At 39.0% G+C, this 23,526-nt stretch overlaps 1 protein-coding gene across 2 annotated transcripts in view; it reads left to right on the top strand.

The window, feature by feature from the left end:
* The window catches only part of ABCC4 (ATP binding cassette subfamily C member 4 (PEL blood group)), a 142,924-nt gene that overhangs the window by 85,527 nt on the left and 33,871 nt on the right, over positions 1-23,526 (top strand). For both annotated transcript variants that reach the window (XM_074535621.1, XM_014273652.3), the window contains exons 21-26: positions 10,207-10,357; positions 10,999-11,118; positions 14,459-14,569; positions 16,052-16,152; positions 18,297-18,488; positions 22,594-22,749. In XM_074535621.1, coding sequence (XP_074391722.1) covers positions 10,207-10,357; positions 10,999-11,118; positions 14,459-14,569; positions 16,052-16,152; positions 18,297-18,488; positions 22,594-22,749 — 831 coding nt within the window. The remainder of the gene's footprint in view (positions 1-10,206; positions 10,358-10,998; positions 11,119-14,458; positions 14,570-16,051; positions 16,153-18,296; positions 18,489-22,593; positions 22,750-23,526) is intronic.

Genomic DNA, 23,526 nt, shown 5'->3' with positions numbered 1-23,526 from the left:
TCTGTTCATTTGGGGATGTTCATATCTATTGGAAGGTATTTTCTCATTTGCTTTTCTTTTAATGAAAGAACGCAAAGAAATTTTCTCTAAGTGTATTTATGTATGCAAGTGAAATTATTTTCTGTAGTTTTCTCCTTTTCTTTTTTGTCTTTCTTTGTGTATATACTACTGATGTTTTTAGAGCTAGAGTGGGAATTCTTATTATTATTTTATAGGTATTTTATATGTATTTTATAGGTTATAGGTTTTTACAGGTTTATTAGTATTTCCTTGACTTTGTAAGCGTTATCACAACCTATCATTTCTGTGTCTCAGACTGGTGATTAGTTTTAAGACTTCTGAAAATCATTAACATTTCTAACACTTTGCAGTAGCCAGAAATATTTTAATTCTGCTGTCAGTCACAGAGTGTAACAATCCTGTTCCAAATGGTGATAAGTACAAATCTTCTAGATTGCCTTTAACTACTGATATACTATAGATAGGACAGTGTCTGCTTACAAACAAATTAGGATTTCACTGTTCGGCAAAAGGATTGGAGATTTCACTTTTGATTCAAGAAGGAAGGAGAAACTTGGAGGTAATTTGAATTACTGAGCCACACTTGTGTGTGTGTGTGTGTGTGTGTGTTAAATCATTGTGCGTATTTATGCCCAAAACAAACTTGTAGGACAAGGAATTATCTTTAGCAAAAATAAAGCCTTCATCTCACAGAAATGTTCTGCTAGGGTGATGTGGGTGATGTGTGCATCTGCACAATATAAGAACTTTTTTCTTCCTGGAGCTGATACTGTGGCTACTTGGTGAACTGTGCAGCTGATTTGAAAATTCCAGATGAGTTTGTTTGTCAAAAGGTAGAGGAGACTGTAGTGTGGGCAGTTCTGTATGACAAAAGATGAGAGTTCAGGTGGTAACTGAATGTCATATGTCTTTTTATTACATCTTTTTATTACATCTACATTAAAGGACATTTTTGTAATGTTTAAAATAAATTGATTCATTTGGATTGTACTCATGAAATACAAAGGTCTGTGTATTTAGGCTCTTTCAAGGGCTTAATAATGTCTATTCCTGCACAGTAGAAGAATAGGATGCTGAGCTATTTCATTTTCTTTCACAATCACAAACCTAAATAATTTTCTTAATGGTTTTTAAAATCAGTCTAATGTTTAAATAACAGAGCTCTCTTGCTATGAATGTCACTCATATGCTAAAATAAAGGGCCTAGGTCTTCTTGTAAGACTGCTGGGTTTGGTAGTTGGTTCAGTTGTCCACCCTTCTGTCAATCTCAACATAATACTTCAAAAAACAATTTTTCAATTTTCCCACTAATAGTGTGGATTTTGGGATCAGATCAAACTTAGCTGTCAGTTACTTTCATAAGTGTGCCCTTGTTGATGGTTTATGATAAATAAACCTTCTGAAAAACCTTCGTGATGGTTTGCGGCATATTTGTAACACATAAAGAATAAGCACACACTTATGACAGCAAATTATGTTTATTTTCTGCCAAGGAATTTCTCTTTACTCACTGGGTTCTGGACATGCACAGAGCAGCTGGACTGGGTGAAACCTGCTGGTGGTGGAGTGAGGCTGGTGCTGATTAGTTTTAATCTGCTGAAAGCATCAGACCACTGTTAAACTTTTTGGAGATGGCTGATCACTAGATATCATGTAGTACTGAAAAATTATGAGTCGGGAGTTTGTTTTGAACAAGAAAGTAGTATTTTATAGCCCTATCAAAGTGGCAAAGCTCTGGGGAAGTTAAGTGGAAAAATGTCAGGGACAGGTTAGAAAGCATTTTTTGCATATCTCCTGTGAAAGAGTGTGTGATCTGAAGGAAAAAGAAGGTAGTTTTATTTCTTAGGATAGCTGATGCTGTAGTCCTTAAGATTTTTCATAGTTTTCATTTAGCTGTGGCAGAGAGGCTGTTGTGGTGTTTACAGAAATATGAGTAGTTCTTCATTTCACCTAAAAATAAATACATGAATAGTGTCTTTCTAAATAGCAAGAACAACAATAAAATGCTTAAAAGCTTGTAGTTGCTGTAAGGCAGAGAGCTGCGTTACTGAGGAATTGATACTCTCTTTAACAGAAGAGCCCACAGTTTGAAAGTAGCACAAAGCTTTTAAAGTTGTTGAAAGACCCAGAATTAACTTCTGGTGAAAGTTAGACTTGGCTGAGCAGAAAAGGTCATGCAGTTGAAAATGAGGTATTCTTGAGGGGGGTGCACGGCTGCTCTGGCATTATGGCCATGAGGGACAAGGGAGCTGAGGCAGGGAAGTACAGGGCTCAAAAACAAAGTTTGCAAAGCTGTGACATATGGGGTGGCAGTGCCTGTGATAAGCAGAGTTTTGCTAAACATTTTAAAGAACTGAAAAAAAAAATAAAAAGTGCATTACATGGGTGAAAAGTGCTAACATCATTGTTAGCTCAGAGGAATTCCTCACAGGAAGAGGGGGCAGTATTTCAGCAAGTCAATGAATGGACTAGACCATAAGAGCATGAGCTAATGCCATCAGTGGTCTGTCTAATACGCTGGTCTAACACAGTGGTTTTTCTCCAGCAGCAGCAATAGGAGATGCTGTTTGTGGAGGGCATGAGCTGCTTTTTGTTATCCTTTCCCTGTTTACTACTCATGGTGTCAAACAGCCTAACTTTTCCCAGTCCTTCTACTATGCAAGTTTTGCATTATTTTGTGTTGGCCTGCAAGATCTGCCTCCTGCATCCTAATAGCCTGAAAACTGAAAGCCAGTGAGATTTTTTTTGGTTTTTCTTGTTTTCATTCTATGTATATGTTCTCCGTAATTTTCACTGAAATAACATCTGCTTTCAAAAGGGTATTTTGAGTGGGATAAAACTAAGACAAAAATCAGTGAATCAGCCTCTGCTGGTAAAGTGCTAAGCATGTGAATAAGGACATAATGGAAAATACACCTCTTGTAGCAGTACTAAGGAGTAAAATACCCTTTGTTGAATCAGATATTTTGATTTCATAAGGCTCTGTGCTCTTTAGCGCTGTCTTGGGCTTTTGTAGCTGGGGAAACATCATGGAAATTACTCCTAAGAGGTAGGAGGGGAGCAAAAATCATCAAATCATTCTTCATTTTCCTTTAAAAATGTCAGTTACTCAACAACAAGGACTGACAGAGGAGATGCAAAAATTGCATTTTTCTGGGAATCTTAAAAGCAAATGCAACAGCCAATGAAGCGACCACACTTGGCAATGGGGGTGGATATTGGAGGCACAATGCCTCTAAATTAATATGATTGAAAATGGATGCTTTCTGCTACCTGAGGAGTAACTCTGGGAATGTTGGGTGATACTAGACATTTTTCTGTAGTGTTTCAGGCAGGTTCTGGCAAGAGCTGTTGAGAAAGCAAAGCATGTATGTGTGCATGTGCTGCACTCACCGATTAATGCTGTTTCCTCAAGCTACCATGTAAAGTTGTGCTTGACATCTCAGGTGTTCCACAGGAAGAAAAATTGTATTTTTCATGGTATGAAGACCCCTGTAGTTTACGTGAATAGTTCTTATGTGTGCACTTTTTGTCCCTTGGGAAAGAGCAATATAAGAATATAGCCAAGGCCTGTTCACAGGAGAAGTGACAAACAGCAGAAGCATATTAACTCTTTATATTATTCATATGAGGAAATCACAGTAAAGTTATAACTAACTCCTTGACTTCAGGAAAACTTCTCACTTTTCCATAGATCCTCATTGCAAAGTTGTGACTTGCTGCCCAAATCACTGAGAACACTTCTGTGCAGGTGTGCTTAGGGGGCACAAGGGGCAGTAAACAAGGAGCACTTCAGAATATCGAAGACCCTGTTCAAGATTCTGCTGCTTATAAATACAGAAATATATTGTCCACAGCCATTTACAAGAATGGCTATTGGCACTGTCATTTTGTGTATGACAGTATTGGTTTCCCTGTACAGTGGGTATGAGCTGGAGCTGCATGCCTAAGTAGAGGCTGTAGCTTTGGCTCTGATAAAAGCCAAAGCTACAACCATGGAAAACCTGTATTAGCTGGAAGTAACTTACTACCATGGCCTAAGATCCCTGGCAAAAAAAAAACTTCTTTCATGATGGAAGATAGTTCATTTTTAGAAAGAAGATAACCTCTATATGTTGTAGGAATATAGTGCAGAGTTTTAAGGGATGAGTGTTTCAAATGTCTGTCAGAATCACAAGTTCAGAGCTTGGTTATGTGTCTGTTTCAAAAGTATGGTATCTGGAAGTCTCAGACCATGTACAGACTGTGATTTCTGAAAACTGCTGTGACAGTCATGTTCTGCATGAGACAGTTAACCCTCTTGGCCCAGGGTGCCCAGAGAATCTATTTCTATCCCTTCTTGTAGGGTAAGAGTTTTCTGATGATAGGATACTGTTTGAATATGAGAGTGGTGGTGGTGGTGCCAATGTATTAAAGAAAACACCCTTTTTATTATAAGGTCACTTGTTAAAGAACAATTGCACACAGTTTGCTGTGGCCTCAAACAAATATTAAGGCTTCTCACTTAATGACAAAATGCATGCCAAGTCAAATGAATGAGCATGTTGGTGGCATAGAAAACATTTGCCCTGAGGAGCGCAGTATATGCTTGTTCACTTGGAAAAACTGATCCAGAAGGACTGTCTTGTAGAGAAGAGAACAAATAGGAGGTGCTAGCATTAAGGTTGTGATTGGAAATTCTGTATACATTTCTGGCAGATGTATTCAGCCTATTTGCAGTGACATACTGAGTTAGTTCAGTAACCCCTTGTTGACTAATTGCAAATAGCAGGATTGAGAAGAGAACATCTCACAGGACATAAGATGAACTTGCTCTTTTTGGAGCTTTTAGAGCTGGCAGTATTTAGTTCTTATGTTCTTCATTCAATTTATCTGAAATTATAATTTTCATTTCTTATCCAGCTGTGTCTTTTTTCCCCCTTTCAGTGCATTGGTTGTCATGGTCTTTAAATTCCATATTTTCTCGAGGATGCACATTTTCCTGAAGCTGAATTAACACTGATTGAGAGCTGTCATTCCTGTCAAAGATTGCTGTCCTTGGTTGCTTCAGAAAAGGACATTGTCAGAGATGCCACCTAAATATTGTATATCCCATGTGTTCTGCTGTACTTCATTGCATTTTTGCTAAAGACAAATGTGTTCCTGACAGTTTGATGCAAGTAATAGTATAAACAATCATATATACTTATTTTTAACCTGTTCCAAAAGAAAACCCATAAATTTTATTTAAAAAGTAGTTTGAAGACAAGACTGCTCACCTCAACTCTGCTGCTTTAAGTGAGTAAAATGAAGTAGAATTGTTTAGGTGCTAGTTTTTCTTTGGATGTTTCCTGTGGCTTTTTGTAATAAAGGGGAAAAATGCAGAAAATCTACACTGTGGTTCTGGGTGGAACTGGCTTGAGTAGAGTGTTTGTCACTCTGATCTTCTCATTGCAATGTCGTCTTCCCAGGGAAATTTGTCTTCTGGTGTCCCAGTGTAACCAGCCACCTGTGCAGTTTTTCTTTAACAGAGATGCAGGTCAGTCAGTCCAGACAGTCTGGTTTGAAAAAGTCTGTTTGGAGGGGAAAAAAAAAAAAGCATTCAAGGATAAAGAAAATGTCAGAACTGGATTAAGGATTGATTGTACACAGTTATTTGGCAGAGTCAACAAGGAAATAATTTCTGTTAGGGGTAGGGGAGAAGGAGGAGGAAGGGTAATGCCAAGCAAGTATGAACAGAGTGGGGTTTTGTAGTTTCTTGGCATGGCTTTACTTCAGACAGCACAGCCTGACTGAGAGTGCCTAAAGTTAATGCAGTGAAGGTTCAAACTAAAGTTGAGGACATGTGCCTTTGCTGTTATTAAATTAGTATGGCTTTGTGGCAGTTCCATGGGCTAATATAATCCTTGGGAGTGTATATTGAGGCCCAGGGAGTAGCATTTCGGAATTGGGGCTGAGTAGGTGTTCTTGGCTTCTGCTTAAATATTGGTAAAACCAGTCCTGGAGTGCTGCAGTTCTTGCGTGAGATTTGACTGTGGATTCGGTCATCAAAATTTGGCCTTTATGGGCTTTAGATTATGTTTACTTTGCTGTAGTCAGAGGGCATAAAGTAAATACAGTTAGTGGTTTGTAGCAAAATACTAAACCATAGGGTCATTAGGTATGCACTTAAAGGTTAGAGGAAGTTACTACCATCCTTGGACGTGTTTAAAAGATGCACAGACCATGCTTAAGGACATGGTGTAGTAGGGGACTTGGTAGTGCTGCATTAAGGATTGGACTCTATGATCTTAGTGTCTTTTCCAATCTAAACAATTTTACTGTTCTGTTCATCACTTCAAAACTGTTAAACTAGGACAGAAGTTTCACTGTGTAAGCCACATCTGCACTCCCACAAAGAGGTTTCCAGGTCTTGAATCCCATCCCCTGGGCTCGTCTCATTGATGGGAGATCCTACCACGTCAACAACTGCACGTCCAGAATAGTGTGGTTCCTGTGGTAGTAGGTCCTATACCATGTTTTTCTGCTCTGTAGTTGTGGTACAGAAGTACCTGCTACTCCTAGATCAAGACCTGTTTGAGAGAGAAACTCCAGAATACCACTCTCAGCACCTGTAAGAATAATGGAGAAGCAGGTCATCTGATGGTGAACGAAAAGCATGTTTCACAAGTGAACGTGCTGATCAGAGCATTCATTTCCCCAGAGGGTTATAGTTGGGTATGCCTGCTGCAGTAAAAGAGGAGATTTTTAAGCAAAAAAAAGCCACAATAAATGGAGTGACTGACCAAATCATGAGGGAAATCTCTCAGGACTCTTGTAAGCAAGAGGATAGCACCCAACAGAAACAACATGTGCTTTTCTGTACTCTAGGTATAGACTGTGTGCTGGCTGTGTGTGGGAGATTCATCTTTCTCCAGGGAAATGGAAGCAAATTTGAAAGTGGACGTTGGTCACCATGTCTCCATTTGGAAGCAATGGTCTTTTCCTGAAACTATCCAGATCTTTTTTTGTCTTGGTAGCCAGTGTGTCTTTTCCTTTTGTGCAAGGTGGCCTTGTTTCAAATACTGTGCAGATAGCTTAAAATGTAATTCATCAGCTCCTGTGTTTTTGTTTTGGTTGCTTTTCTTCTTTTTTCAGTTTAACTATTACTTTCGACACAGTCATTACATTTTGAAAGTTAAAATTAAGTAATACATTAAAATGTGCTGGGTTTGTAGACCATATTTCTTTTATGTAGGACAATCTTGGACTTTTGATGCAACTTTCCAGTGTAAGCTGATTCTTCCATGAGAAGTCTAGATACCCAGTCCTGAGTGTTTCTTGCTGTTTGTCTCCAGAGAGGACACCAGACACTTATGTCACCATTATTGTCACCCTGCTGATTATCTTGGGTCCTGCAGCCTGCACACAGTGAAGCTGGTAGAAGCTGGGGCGGTCTCCAGCTGCAAAGGTTGGTTGTCTCTTGTGAAATTCAGGAGCTAGAACCTTTGCCTTACCTCACGCAGTGACTGCATGATTACAGTCTGCAAATGGTTGTGTCTGGCTTTCAGACTACTTCATTAAGAGTTAATTTATATGCAAGTTTGGTTTCCAAAAAAAAGAACACACATGACTGATCCACCCTATCATAAATTTTTATAATGATAAGGTGGTGCAGGCTCATCTAAAATTCCTTCCAAAGGCGGTGTCAGAGTTTTACTTTAGTCATCCTAACCATCTTTTCCTTCCCTGTATTTCTGCCATAGCAAGGCTTTGTTTACACGAGCTGGATCTTAATAGTTCTACTCCCACTCCCACCCCCACTGGCACTTTGCAACATATTGTAGATTATCATCACTAAACTTCAGTTTGGCATCTTTGTTTTTTTATTAAGAGGCATTTGTTTTCCTCAGAATCCTTTTCCTTGAAGCAACTCTCCTCAACATTTGACTCTATATTTGCGGCTGATGTTACGAACAGACTGTGTACTTCAGAAACAGCTTTTTTGTGACTGTCTAGGAAGGGATGGAGAGAGAAGGCAGCAGATGTATTGGGCAGTTTCAGGAGTGAGTTTGGAACAGGAAGGAAGGAATGGACTTCATTCTCTGCTGATAAGGATAGAGGTGGGGGAACCTTTAAAAACTCGCCAGTGGATGGCTGGCAGGCTTGGCAGAGATAATGAGCATTACTGAGAAAAACTGAGATATAGAACAGGAGAAAATTTGTAGGAGGTCAGGAATCTTTATGACCTTTCTCCTCAGCCCACGATAAAAAGGAAATATGTTTGCATGGCTCTAAAGAATGCCAGAGAAGGGCTGATGGCAGTGCTGGTGAGGAGCCCAGGGTGCTTTGTTGTGCTTTGTGCTGACGCAGCCATGTGCATAATTGATCCAGGTGAAACAACGTGCACTCTCATTGCCACCTTGCCTCCTCCTGATGAAATCTAGGTAAAATGTTTGTCATCTGCTGTGTGTATCTAGAAGGTCAAACAACATGATGCTGTCAACACCTTAACCTACAGATGAGCAGTGTAGTGGTAAAGCAACTTCCTCCAGAGCTCCTTTCCCATGCCTCCCTTTTAGAATTTTCCTTAATAGGGTTATGAGGCCCTAAAATGTGCTTTCAGGATCTATGAGATGGGGGGCTGTAACACTGATAAATCTTCTTTCATGAGCTAAGACCTCTAAGCCTAGAGCTGACTCGTGCAGTCGTAATGTGTAAGGTGTGTGGGTTTGCTCTTTGGTCAGGTCAAATTAGGGTAAAGGCAGAGAAGCCTAAAGGAAAAAAAAGGAAATTTACGGGTAAAGGTTGTACTTATTTTTGGCCTTGGTGTGCTACCAGAAGTGCAATAGGAAGGAGGAAATGCAGTGTGTCATAGATACTTCCACTGGAAGTGTTTGAAAACCCAGGTAGATCTCTGGTACCTGCCTTTGCTGATGTGTTGCTTATGAGTTGGAAAAGTTGAAGGGATGGAAGCATTTTTACTCCAAGACAGGCATTGCTAGTACCCAGTGGTCACTAATGCATTTTTGAAACCTAAAAATCAGGCAGCCACAAAATTTAGCTGGAACCCATTCTGTGTTGTATGAGGCGATGAAGAAGGTGGCTGCTGTACAGTCCATAAAATGAAAAATCTTTGGAAAATATTGTCATTGCTAAGGAATATGTTAATGAGAACAATACAGGAATTTAATCTTGAGCTAGGATTTCAGTTGTCTGGTTTTGGTACTGTATGGGTTTTTTGTATGTACATATTTTTGTATGGGTTGGGTTTTTTTCCCCCCTTTTTGAGGAACAAATGGGCACATCCTAATTATAGTATAATGGGACTCCTACCATACATTCATTCATGTACAGCTGGGTTCTGCAAGAAGTTTGTGTGCAGATGATGGTTTTGACTGTGTATTCAAACTGATAGTTTGATGGGAGATGTGAAGGGGTCTGAAGGAAATGGAGGATTTAATTCAGAAAGTTGGGCGAGGATCCTCTGTCCAAAGCAACAGAGTTTTCCTCATTATATCTAGTTTTCTAAGAGTAAAGTCAGGTTACCTCACCTGTTACATTACACTCTAGTAACCCTGGTGAAACAAGCGTTTTATGACACTTTTTGTGGTGTGTAACATTTTCTTCTTATTTGTAGCATTTCACATTGCAATCCTTTGAGAAGAGAAAGCCTTCTTTCTCCTGTCCTGAGTTTTCTTTCTAAATGGGACAATGTTGTGTTCAGGAAAACATTGCAAGCCTATGTTGAAGGTCTCTCTTCCAAGTGTCAAGTCTTTCAACTCAGGTTGAAAGCCAGTTTTTCACCAGTTTCTTCTTACCAGGAGTGAAAAAACATATCCTTGATTCACCAAATAACTAGGATCCATTAAAGATTAGTTGTCTGTTACATTGATCATTTATTACTTTATTACAGCAGTCACAAAATAGTCTACCAAAAAAGACACCAATTTTCAGTCAATCAGCCTTGTAAAGACTTATTTTAAAGAACAAATAATGTGGAAGAAAACCATAAACTGGAAAAATAGTCAATTTAGATATTACTGTAAATTTTCCAAGTTGCTTAAAAATAGATGTTGCTCATATGTTATACAATGCATCCGCTCTTAAATGTGGTAGTTATGTTTAAATATTTAAATGTTTCAATAGTGTTAAATAGTTTTATACTTGTTCTAAATTAAATTCTTCTGGCAAAGAGTTTTTTATTTTGTTTCTATTGTGCTCCAGACTCTCCTACAGATTTGTGGTGTGGTGGCTGTGGCTGTGGCAGTGATTCCTTGGATGCTCATCCCCTTAATTCCACTATTTATTCTTTTCATTTTTCTTCGACGATATTTCTTAGACACTTCAAGAGATATTAAACGTCTAGAATCCACAAGTATGTAGTTTGGTGGGACTTAATGTTAGTTTGAACCCTACTTATTATTATGTGAAATGCTACGATTTTATAGACAGTCCATCAAAGAATTTTTTTTCTTTTGCTATGCAAATAACTTCCTTATTGCCTTGGTTCTCAACTAGTGAATTACATGCTTAACTCCTGTTTTGCATAATGATAAACCTAGGATATGTCTGTTAACTATCTGTAAATAAAGCCAGTTAAGAATATGCTAAGCTGCTGGTCTTTGGGACCTTGCATGCATATATTAATGGTATTTCTGACCTTATCTGACTCCTGTGCCTGACTTTAGCTTGACTATGATATGGAATATTAAGCATTATGAATAACAAACTTGGGTGCCTAATGTCATTAAAAAAGCCCAAAGAATTTCTACAGTGACAGCTATTGTTAAAAATGTAAGACATTTTTGTATAAATTAATCTGCCTGCCTGTCTGACTGATTCTAATTGAGTAAGAGAACATTAGTTAAAGATACTGCATATTTATTCTCAAAAGATGCAGTAGAGTAGTTTGTATGCTTAAATATAAAGTGGTAGGATTAAAGATTAGTGTGGTACAAAAAGAATTAAATGTTGTCCTTTATCTATTGTTAAGTTAACTCTCATTTCCCTTTGTAGCTCGAAGTCCAGTGTTCTCCCACTTGTCGTCATCCCTCCAGGGGCTTTGGACTATTCGGGCTTTAAAAGCTGAGGAAAGATTTCAAAAATTATTTGATGCACACCAAGACCTCCACTCAGGTTTGTGATGAATTGATGTGAAAAATCAAATACTTTGCACGGTAGGAGGGAAATATCTTATGCCCTCAGCGACATGTATATAATGTGCATTAAAATCAGTAGGAGCTGTGCATTTGTCTCTTTAGGGTAAAATTCCTGTATTAGAACAAAAACATTATCTGTCTAGATTTAGAGAGTTTACTTTGGGCTGTAATATAATTTAGAATACCCATGCATATGTTTTAACAATGTATAAGATAAACATTTGAAAGTATGCCTGATAAGAATACTTAAAGAATAATTTTTAACATTTTCCTGGATTCCGTCTTTAAGAAAAGGAACGGTAGCGGGAGGATTCAGAAAGATGTGGAGGAAACAAGCTATATTGTGAAACATTTGATACTAAGTAGTGTGCTTGGAATGGTATAAACAATCTTGGGAAATTTTCATAAATCTAACTTATTTTTTACTTTGAGCAGCTTTCAGGGCTTAAATCTAAACTACGGAATTAACATAATTGAAAGGTGTGAAATATTCGTGTTCTGCAAGCATAAGTAATATAATTCAGGTTTGGACTGTGATTCTTTGACTTCTGTTATTTAAATGTTCTCTATTGCAATGTTCTTCAAGATATAGCAGAATGCAAGTTTTCAGTTTTGTGTTTGTTAGGTAAGATTGTGACTGTCCTCTGTTGTAAGGCATACAAGTATATTTGATTGCTGTTTTGTAATTTATAGATTTACAAGGTTTCAGACAAGACCAGCTGGTCCTTTCTGAAGTACAGCTTATAACAGGTTGTAGCATCATACACAATGACCATGTTGAGCCCAGTGACTTGTGACTGGTGTAGTGCATTTTCCAGGGAGGAACCTCTAGCCTTGAATTTCCCATTTTTAATATTTTATAGTTGCATTTTATTTTATATGTGACCAAATCAGTGTTACAATACCTGATAGCGAGGGAAGACATAGTTGTGGTTTAGTTTTCTATAAAAGACATCTTTAGGCAATAAACTGCATATAGATGTTTCACTATACAAAGAGGACCATGACATTTAAGTGAAATACTTTTCTGTATTTTGAGGTCAGATCCAGGGAACATAAAAACACTTCCACTTTTCAGTCAGTTTTGTGCGTCTCCCGAACAAAAGTGTCAATAATACACCTCATGGGCAGATCACGAACCTGGTTTTGAGGTCAAGGTTCAGTGCTTATAGTCACTCTCTTCTGTATACCTACACTCTTCATCTTGGTGTCTTTTCCCCCCCAAGCCTTTGAGCTGGCTTAAAGTGTGGTTTTTGGTCCTCACAAGGAATGTGTGCCTGGACAGCAAAGGAGGCCAGCACCCTCTGGGCTGTGCTAACAGGAGCATAGCCAGGGGGAGGAGGGAAGTGATTGTCCCCCTCCACACTTGTTAGCCACACTGGGAGTACTGCATCCACTTGTGGACTGCCAGCTCTGGGAAACGTTCTGACAAACTGGAGTGAGCTCCCTGGAGGGGCCACAAAGATAGTTAGGGTGTTAACAGGAGAGGGTTCCTTGTGGGGAGGGTACTGGGCTTGTTCAGTTCACAGAATACAGAGGATTTAATAGCTGCCTTCCAGTGCCTGCAAGGATATTGCCATAAATACAGGTTCCTCACCATGGTACGTAGTGGTAGGTGCATCAACTTGGGTGTAAGTTGTAACAAGAGATTTTTAACCTGAATTCAAGGAAAAGCTATTTCACTGTGAGCACAGTCAAGCAGAGGCAAGGATTGCCCAGAGGTGCAGGCTTCATCTGTATAGATTTCAAGACTCAAACTGCACAAAGCATGGAGCAACATGATCTGACCTCTGACCTGACTGTGCTTGAGCAGGAGGCTGAACTAGAGATTTCCTGAAGTTGTTTTCACGCTGGATAGTTCTTCAATAGTAAATGTGAGCAAGCAGTAGCTGATGCGAGAGAATACCTTTCATAGCTGCTCACAAAGTTGGAGTCCTGGGTTTTTTAGTCTCCTAAAGAATTTTAAATTCTTTCCTGCATTGCAGAAGGCTCTCCCAGCCAGTGATGGTTTTGTTTAGCACTTTTGGCTGGAGTAGTATCTTCCTCTCTATTTAGGCCTGAACCTAGGACTCAGGACATTTGCTTTGAACCCCTTTGAGGGATGCCTATGAATGGAGTCTTAAATAAATTTTAGATAAAAAACATCTAAAAGGCATGCTGACATTTGACCAAACCCAAGTTTCCTTCCTGCCAGTGCCCATCTCTATAAGCAAGCCCATGAGTCATCAGACCACGATGAGTCTTTATTAGTTCCTGTGACTGTCAGATTCCTTTCTTTATGCACAGTGACCCCTGTTGCATAGAGAGGTTGCAAAATGACCCATCTCAAGCTGGCAGTGTAACACACCTCCCTGGACAGTTAGGATCAATGGAGCAAAAGCTCCATAATCTGGCTGTTGATGATCAGGTTTAAAACCACACTTAGCACCTCTCAATCTCCCAGAAGGGAGAATTTTTTTAGTCTGAATTGTTCCCAGCACTAGGCTAAAGAGCATTGAAGAGTTTGAAACTGCAGTGATCTTTAGCAGGGAGTAATGGCAAGCAAGGCAGAAGTGGTTGGAATGATAACCTTCTGCTGTGACTTGGTAGCAGCTGGAACAATTCCTCTGAGTGCAATTCCTCTGAGTAGTCCTCATGGCTACTTTGCTTCTGGTTTTGGCCTTGGATTCACTTTGCCCTCTGTATTGCAGTGTCTTTTTGTGCTGTCTCTTGTACCTTGTACTGTAGCATATCTACCTGGGATGGAACTTGGTACCAAATTGTCAACACCTGAGTTAGTGCAAAGTGGAGATGTCCACCTGTGAGCTTTCCCAAGTGTAAAAATGTGCATCTAATAACCTGAATACCTCTGTATAGCTGCACTGCCTGTATTGAGTAGCTCCTACAGGAGCTTAACCAGCTGCAGCTGCCTTCTAAGAACTTAGCTCTGACAGTTGTGTTGTGATATGTTCTAGCTAAAAGCCTGTAGACTCTAGTCCAGCTGCAATAAATGCAGTTGTACTTCTGCTTTTTGTATAAGACTGTTGAGTTCACTAGAGTTGGGAAGAGGCTTCCATTTTGAATAAGTGGACCATGCTCCGAGCCTTGACTGTTTTTCTTTCTCTTCCTATTGTGGTTGCTACTGGTGTGAAAACTAAATTAGACAATTTCAGGGAAACTGGCCAGTAGGCTGATGTCCATGCAGACAGCACTTGGAGATGGCGACGTTGGGGTTTTTTGACAATTTGTATTATTAACATGAATAAATTTAGTCATAATTATACAGCTTAGTTTTCTAATAATCCACTGGTTTTGTGTCTTTGTAAAATACACTTTAGAGGCCTGGTTTCTCTTCTTGACAACCTCAAGGTGGTTTGCTGTGCGTCTGGATGCCATCTGTGCCATTTTTGTTATAGTGGTTGCTTTTGGTTCCCTGCTTCTCGCCAACAGTAAGTACAGATGTTAGAAAAAGTTCACCCAGTAATTACCATGTATAGTAATGCCTAATTCTTTTTCATATGTTGCTGTTTCTAATTGTTTAAAGGCTGTAATTAAGTTAAATATTTCTTTCTAGATCATGATCTCTTCCTTAGTCTAGGGCATTGGGGCTGTATCTGCTTTCCTGCAAATCCTGGAGGCAGTTCAGACATCTTCCGGGCTGAGGCATACATCTGTCATCATCCTCAAGTGTGCAAACAAACGTGCTCTTCTGTACTCCTCAATTTTGAGATTCTGGCTTTCAGAGCAATAACAAGAAATAAATCTTCTTCTTTTTCCCTACCTTTGTCTTTCTCTTTTGGGCCTACAGGGCTTTGCTTTTTATATTGAAACACCCACGGAGCTGCTTCTTAACAATGTTTTTCCTTTCTGCACGTGGCACAGTAGGTCAAAAGGCAAGCTAAAGTTCCTAGGGATACTCTTCCCGTATCTTGGATCAGAGGGATAGGCCAGTTCCAGAAAGAAAATTGCCTCATAATAATACATTTTATGTTCACTGTCACTCATGAACTGTCATTAGTGTATGCATCATCCAGGATGTAATTGGGTTAGATGTGCTAGAATGAGATAGTCATCTAAAACATGAAGGAAGAAGTAATTATCTTGGACATGAAAATTAGTGCTAATTTGCTGATTTTGTTTCTTTTCTTTTTTCTTTGGATAAGTTTTATATGTGCATGTTTATTTTAAAATTTGAACACTCTGTGCTGCACAACTCCACAAATTTTGAGCTAGGTTTGATGTTACTATCATGCAAAAAGACAAGTCAAAACAATGGTCCTGAATCTTCCCTTGCTTCTGGATAAAGAGTAGTTCTCTCAAAGTCAATAGGGTCCTATGTTAGGATAAAGTTCAAGTAACTCAGAGGACAGTTGGGCTTAATGTTGGGGCAGGCAGGCTACATTTATTTTGTGAGAGTAGACCCACTGAACACAGTAAGTGCTTTTATAAACAGGGGAAGAAATATTCTGTCCTTTTACTTTATCTGATTGTTTATAAGAGTACAAATTTGAGGTAAATTTCATAACCAATTTTGAAATAATTTTACACAAAGTTTTTGCTTAGGTTTAGGGCCTTACCTGATTTGCATAGGAAAAAAGTGAAGAGTTAACTAATGCTCAGCCAGACAGGGATGACCCTAAAAGTCTATGTAAGTTTGGTCTTGAGACTGAACCTCAGTTTTTAGATGAACACCAGGCCAAGGAGAATTTGGTTTATCTTGTCGAAATGTGTCCAAAATGTACCCCAAAAATGCAGCAAGCATCTGTTCTGCCTGGAGCTACTCATTGCACAGATAGCAAGCAGTGCATAACCAAATGAAATTCTGGCTGTGATGCTTCCATCATGTAAGTAACCTCATGAAAGAGAACTTAACTGAGATTTTGTGTAATTACAATGCACCTATTCAAGCCTCATTTTCCTTTCTTCTGCAGCTCTGAATGCGGGGCAGGTTGGTTTGGCGCTCTCCTATGCCATCACCCTCATGGGAACGTTCCAGTGGGGTGTTAGACAGAGTGCTGAAGTTGAAAACCTGGTAATGTTTATTTCTTCCTTTTCCCCTCTTGTTTCCTTTCATGCTTGTGACATGAAGCTTTAAGGATGAGATTCTTCTTAAATAACTTCGAGTATTAATACCTTAGCAAGCAATTGAGGCACCACTCTGCAGTCATAAAGAAAAATTACTTCTTTTAGGTTATGATTTGTCTGACTGATTTTGAATGTTTGTTAAGATGAAGTGTGTCTGGGGATTGTCCTGCATTCATAGTAAGGGAGGTTTTACAATCTCCCTTTACAGCAGAAAGGAGACTGTCTAGTTACAGTGTAGACAATTGCATTGCAACTTGCTAAAGTCCCAATAAATTAATCCCTTTCTATAAGGAAGATTTTAAATTATGTTTTTATATTTGGTATTTATAATTTATTGTTGTTTATTACTGCATTTTAAAATTTTATTTATATCCCTCATGGCATTTTTAGAGTCCTGTTATTCCATAGCAAAAGGCTTATAACTTTTAAATTTATTCTAAGTTAACACAAATGTGAAAGTATTTGTTTATATTCAGCTGACAAGGTTGTGTGTTTTCCAAAATATATCGTATAAAACGCCTTTGACCAATTCACAGTATTTACTAGCATGTTCTAATTGGCCAGTCTACTTTCTTAAGATAATACATAAGAAAAACAGATTGTAGGAAAAACATGCTAAACATAAACCTGGGATTTTTTTGGTTGTGTTGACAGCTGAAGTTACTTGTAATTATAGTTTGCTGCACTTAGTCTAGGAAATATGTGTAGTCCTTTCATAGAAGTTACAAAGCCATGCTTAATTATATTGTAATGATAGTAACAGTCCCGATAATAACAAAGTTGGAATTTTTCTTTTGCTATCACATCGGTTTTTCAGTGCATTTTTCACACACCAGTAAATGGTTGGTGACAGATTTTCTGAGAAATGGGAAGAAAGCTTTCAGGTTTTTTCATACCATTGGGGATGTTTTGGAAGTGTCTGTGGGAGTGTCACATGTACTGTGTAGCTTTCTTGGAGGCTGTGACTCAGAAATACCTTGGAAGAGAAAGGTCATTCATTAACCTGGCTTTGGTGTGAAATGCTGATCATTTTATGGAGCTATGATTAGCATTAACTTCTTTGATGGGTGGACATCCACCAAAAATCCCTTGTTGTTAAAGGGTGACTGTACCTGGGGGAGGCAAGAACATTTCATCTCCATTCTGTCGCTAGTTGGTCAAGGGCAGTGAGTGTCACACTCTGTTCAGTGGTGGTGCACCCTTGTGTTCAGTCCTGTGTGCAGTTTTGGGCAGCACAATACAAAATGAAGCTGTTGGAGCACATCCAAAGGTCGTGAGGATGGTGAAGGATCTGGAGGGAAAGCCCATATGAGGAGTGGCTGAGATGACTTGGGCTGTTCAGCCTGGACAGGAGGACACTGAAGAGCTGTAGACCTCATTGTGGTCTACAGCTTGTTTGTGAGGGAAAGAAGAGAGGCAGGCGCTGATCTCTTCTCTGTGGTGACCAGTGACAGGACTGAGGGAATGGCCTGGAGCAGTGGGGGGAGGTTTAGGCTGAATTCTAGAAAAAGATTCTTCACCCAGAGGGTGGTTGGGCACTGGAAAAGGCTCCACAGGGAAGTGGACATGGCATCAGGTCTGCCAGAGCTCAAGAAGCATTTGGAGAATGCTCTCAGGCACATGGTGTGATTTTTTTTGGGTTGTCCTATGCAGAGCAAGGAATCAAACTCATTCATGTGTCTGCCTGTAGTTAATCTGGCAGTTTCATTGCTAGCTTTATCTTTCTAACACACAATGGATTGGTGTCATCTTAGTCAAGACTGACAGACAACTCTCATAGCTTAATTTTCTTAAAGCTTTTGCAGTATTTAAGTTTGTAATTAATCCTACTGATGAGAAATGCTTATGAATGGCTTTATGTGTCATGATAGATCTGAATCTGTAGTAGGACATGAGATGCATTCTCTCCACTTTTTTAGTTGCATAAAGAAAGCCTAGAATGGCACCAAATACTCTTAACTGTGTTAAAAAAAAAACCACAGAGTAATTTGCATTGAATCTCCATGGTAAAAATTTTTATATGCAGGCAGTATTTGCAGAGTATGCCATAGGATGAAGCTCATGTATCTATGTCTTCTTTCCTCCCCTTAGATGATATCAGTAGAAAGAGTGATGGAGTACACAGAACTTGAAAAAGAAGCTCCTTGGGAGACCAACAAACATCCACCACCAGAATGGCCTAACCAAGGAATGATAGCATTTGAGAATGTTAACTTCACTTACAGTGTAGATGGACCATTGGTTTTAAGACATTTGTCTGCTGTAATTAAACCAAAAGAAAAGGTATGTATGTGGCTGTCTTTGGATATTCACAGAAATTAAGCCAAGATGATGAGTTGGCAAGAAGCTGCATGCTAGAAATGATTTCTAAAATATATGGATGTTAGGAAAATGGTAAATGTTCTTTTAAAAATAAGCCTTAGTTATATTTAATACCAGAAGTAATAACCTATTTATTTCATGTAAGTGTAGCATGAATTTGTCTGGGAACATGATATTTCAGTCTATCAAAACAAAGGATTAAACATACCTTATAATTTCCTTAAAAAGAATCTGAGATTCTTCAGAAAGTAGCAGACATGGAAAATACCAGCCAAGGCAAGAATGTTTGTTCAAATCCAAAGAAAATGGAGCTGCATTAGAAAATTGGGGTTTCAACAGAGGGAACATAATTGGAATTGAGTATGTCAAGAGACAAGGTGAGCAAAACCAATAGAAAGTAAGGAATGTACATGCCCTTGCACTGAGTCCAAAACGGAAGATAGAAGAAAGAAATACAAATCAGTTGCATAACTTCAGAATTTGGGATTTTATTTCAGTTCCTTTTGGCAACCAATGTAATTAACTGTTGTCGTTAATTAGATTGCTAGCCAAAAGAAACATAGAAATAAAACTCTTGCTCCTCTGCAAATTTGACTCCTCCTCCCCAATTTTGACACTATCCCTGTTGAAAGACTGCTGCAGGGAAGGTCTCCCCCACAGACAAAATTAAATTAGAGCCCTGAAGTGTTAATTTGTGCTTTGCTACATTTCAAATGCAGGTGTACTTTTTTGATTAGGAGGTCTTCCCTAGGAGAGTGGTTCAACTGTACAATCCTTGCCTGTGCCTTCTTTTTAACATGTTTTTCCATTCAATTCCAAACCGTTCACGTCCTCAAGTGGACCTTTATAATGTGCATGTTACAAAAATTCAACCAGACTTTGCTACATTGAGGTGATTTCCTGGAATTAGCTGTGAATGAGTAAAAAATGGTCTCTTGAGAAGAAGAGCCATGTGGACTGTCTCCTTAGCTGTTACAAGTCTCAGACAAGAAATCCTAGATTTCTCAGTGAGAGACAGGAATAAAATTAAAAACGGAAGCAAGAGATAGTAGCAGTGCATGACTCACACACCTTGGTGGGGGCAGGAGACAGAGGGATGACTGGGGGTATTTATTTTTGCTGAGCAGTTATGCTGTGATTTCATCATCTTGAATTTGTCCAGCTTGAAACTATTGCCAAGAACTTTGTTTGCTTTCTATGATGTTTTGCACAATACTGCAGTAGGCTGCCACTATGTAAAATAAATTTCCCAAGCATCTCTCCTCCTCACATTGGTTTTAATTATGGAGAAGCATCTTCTTCAGAACCAGGTTTCTAGATCTGTTGGGGATTCTGCCCATACTGCTGTCATTGGAAGTTCTTGTGCCTGTTTAGGCCCCTGGCTTTTAGGGACTTCTGGTGGCTGCAGTGCCACTGGCAGCAGGAATGAGTTTAAGCTTCTGCTGTGCTTGTATTTTTTCTTGTAGCCACCCCAGGGCCCAGTTAGGGAAGCTGTGGGTATGGTAAGAATGAGGGAGGTGATTGCTAGCAGATCACTCACTCAAGGTCTCTTTTAATCTGTTTTGTCTCAGCATTCAGTATTTCCCTACAGTCAAAGCAGGCCAGGAAGGACCCTGTGTTTTAAACATCTTTGCTGAAGTAGTGTGGTCTGGCAGAAACAAATCAGGCAGACGCAAACTGCTGTGTAACCTCCTCTGCTACTGTAGCTGCAGCAGGGGAAGGTTAGCATGTGTAGTATTGGGTTTTACACACCATCTTTGTTTCAGAGAGCTCATGAATGCTTATTGGCTAACATATTGTTAAATGCGCCTTTTCCTGACAGCTCCTGGGTCTGCAGGCTACATGGAAAAGTCAGGAAGGTGCACATGTAGATTTATGGCATGGCAGCTGTGCTCCCATGACGAAAGGGAGGCTGCCTGAGGGATAACAAAGACATGGGCAGTTTCAGTGGAGTGGCTGACATGCTGTAAATATCACATTTTTTGTGCAGCTCTGCTGTGATGTACAAGTGACACTTGAGTAATGATGAGCCCAACGTAGCAGGTGTACTCCTGTGTGTGCACTGGGCTTGTATCAGGCAGCACAGTCCTGGCCCTGTGATTCCTGATAGGTGCCACTTCCATTTATTTGCAGGCTGCTCCTGTATTTGCACTGGCTGTGAGTGTGGGCTTGTGAAGAATAAAATGTATTCAAAAAATGGATAATGTGTATACTGAGAGCTCTTTCAAATTCCTGTCAGTTTTCAGCAGCCTGTAGTCAATTGGACCAGAGATGCAAATAGATTATTCTAAATGTTGAAGAGCATAGTCCTTTCATTTGATGCCAAACCAAAAGTGGGATTTTGACAATATGCAGAGCAGCTGCATTTTTATTTTAAGTATCAATGTATTTTGTATGGCTTTTTCTTTATATCTTTGATACAATACTTTATATTGACATTTGCAGAGGAACAATTGAACTTTCATTTTCACAACTCTGATTGTCTGTGTTCTCTATTCAGCACTTTCTTTCTGAGCTGTAGTTTATCTATTCAGAACTATTTTTCCATTGTTTCACTGATACAATTTAGAGTATTAAACATTTGATCATTTATTGTAACAGATTTGCTTAAATTAGTCTGTTTAATAAAAAGAATTGTAGAAATGTTAATTAGTTTATAGTACAGTAGTACAATAATGAATTGTTGGATGAAATTGTTAAATCAGAATGTAGAAGGAGAAAATATCTTTTAGATTGTGCAGCATAAATTTCTCCTTGAAGTGTACTTTTTTAGTGTGTTGTATATTTTTTGTCAAATGTGGGCACTGCTGTTTTGTGTGAACTTAGTGTCTCTGACTGAAAGTTTCTCCTTGCACTTTGGTGCAGTTTCCTGTGCTGAATTTCATTTCAGCAGGCATTGCTGCATACATGTGAGTCTCAGGCAGTAGATAATTGCCTTCTGGTGTCTGTACGTACACTCATGAAGGTTTTCATCTTTATTCCTCTTTTCTGCACCCCAATGATTTCACCAAGCCATATTGTACATGTTTGATCCTCATAAATCCTTCCCCATCAAATCAGGATCTCCAGCCCATATTAATTTTGTGTTGCACTGCTCTGAACTTTTTCAGTGTGCTGATTTTTTTTTTTTGGGGGGGGGGGTGGGAATGTAGGGATTAGAACAGAATGCAGGAAATAAAAAATTCTGCCAGATCAGATCTGTGTAGAAGGTTACACCCATTATCTTCTCTGATACAGTTGATTACTGTACACTGTTTTTCTCTAAGAATCCTTTATCCGAGTACAACATTTTAAAAAATTAAAATAGAAGAAATATTTCTCGATCTTAGCCCCTTGTCATTAAAGTTATCAATTCTGTATTTTTCATTGTCTCTTTTTTCTGAAAGCTTTATTTTTTCTTCACACTGTGTATGTCTTCCAGTTTTTCTTTGGGAGAAAAAAGAACCCTGAATCTCTGTGATTTTATTATTTGCTGTTTCTTCTGTTTGAAAAGGAATTTCAGCTTGATGTCATGGCCTTGTAGTTTCAATGCTTGCTGAAGATGTCTGAAGTATGGATACAGTTTATAATCATGCTACTTTAAAGTACTTCACCTTAACCATAACTAACCAAAATCAGTCTCAGGTTTTTAAATTGGGAGTACATTGTTCCCAGAGTGCTTCATGGGAGTCCCTTTTGGGGTTGAGTAGTAGATGCATGCATGAAATGATTTGCCTAACATCACCCAGCAAACCAGGTTCAGTATAAAAATTAGCATCCTTGAATCACATTACTGTATGCATTGAGCCACTTTAAATTGTTTACACAATAAGACACCACACTTTACGGGGAAATCATTCACCTTTGAATATGATCCAAGAAATTGTCATGTATACAAATGTCACCTGAATCCAAACCGATTTAAGGGGAGAGGATTTTTCCTCTTGGAAGAATGTTAATTACAAAGAAGTTTTATTTGGTGCATGTTCTACTGCAAATCCTATGGTGCTGTAAAAATGTTGCTTGACATACTAATTTCTCCTGAAAAGCTCACAGTTTAATGGCACAGGCTTGGCTTGCTCCCTAGGTTGGAATAGTGGGAAGAACCGGAGCTGGGAAAAGCTCTCTGATAGCAGCCCTCTTTCGCTTGGCAGAACCTGAAGGAAGGATTTGGATTGATATGTACTTGACATCAGAGCTGGGACTCCATGACTTGCGGAAGAAAATCTCAATTATACCTCAAGTAAGAGAGCGACTTGGTTTGCCATGGGTGTTTTGAATATAATACTGTTTAATGTGCTGTTTAATATAATAATGTTTAAACTGTTTAATGTAATAATGTTTATACTGTTTAATATAATAATGTTTAAAGTGCTTTGCTGGGATGTGTTCCCCCTGCACCTCTGAATGCAGTAGATACAGGAACTGTAGATAGGCGTTATTCTTCCTTGAGAAAAGTCTTGATTATTTTAAGAATCAGTTTGGGGAACTGGAGCATTTTTCCCCAGTTTTGTACCCTGTCTGTTCCTTTGGAATATCTGTGTGTTAGCTGTATGCTGTCCTCCCATAGTCTGTGGAGAAGCAGAGAAAATCTGGTAAGTGTATATCAGTCCTCAGCAGTCCTCTGAGTCACTTGATCCTTTGGCAGCAATTCCTGCCTGATGCTTCCTTAGTAAGGGACTTTGCAAGACCACTTTCACCTCTCCAGTCACTCCTGTACAAACTGACTGGTGCTAGATTTAGAAGGAGAAAATATGATACCTAGAAGTGAGATATCAGCTTTTTCTTTATGTGGAGAAGGTTTGACAGGAGAAGACCAGAGGAGCAGACTAAAGAGTAGGTCATTATAACCCATGATAAATAAAACTTGATGAATTTTAGAAGCTGAATGCGAGAAAGGCCGCAGTACAGGAAAAAAACCCCAATCGGGCAGTGTTGGAAATAGCCTCATCTCTCGTGCTGGGGTAGAAGAAAGGCTGTTCAAAGAAATCCAGTAGGTCACAGGTCTTCTCTCGTAGAG

This window comes from Zonotrichia albicollis, chromosome 2 (genome assembly GCF_047830755.1).
Source record: "Zonotrichia albicollis isolate bZonAlb1 chromosome 2, bZonAlb1.hap1, whole genome shotgun sequence".
NCBI lineage: Eukaryota > Metazoa > Chordata > Aves > Passeriformes > Passerellidae > Zonotrichia > Zonotrichia albicollis.
This window is presented reverse-complemented; position numbering and strand designations above follow the sequence as displayed.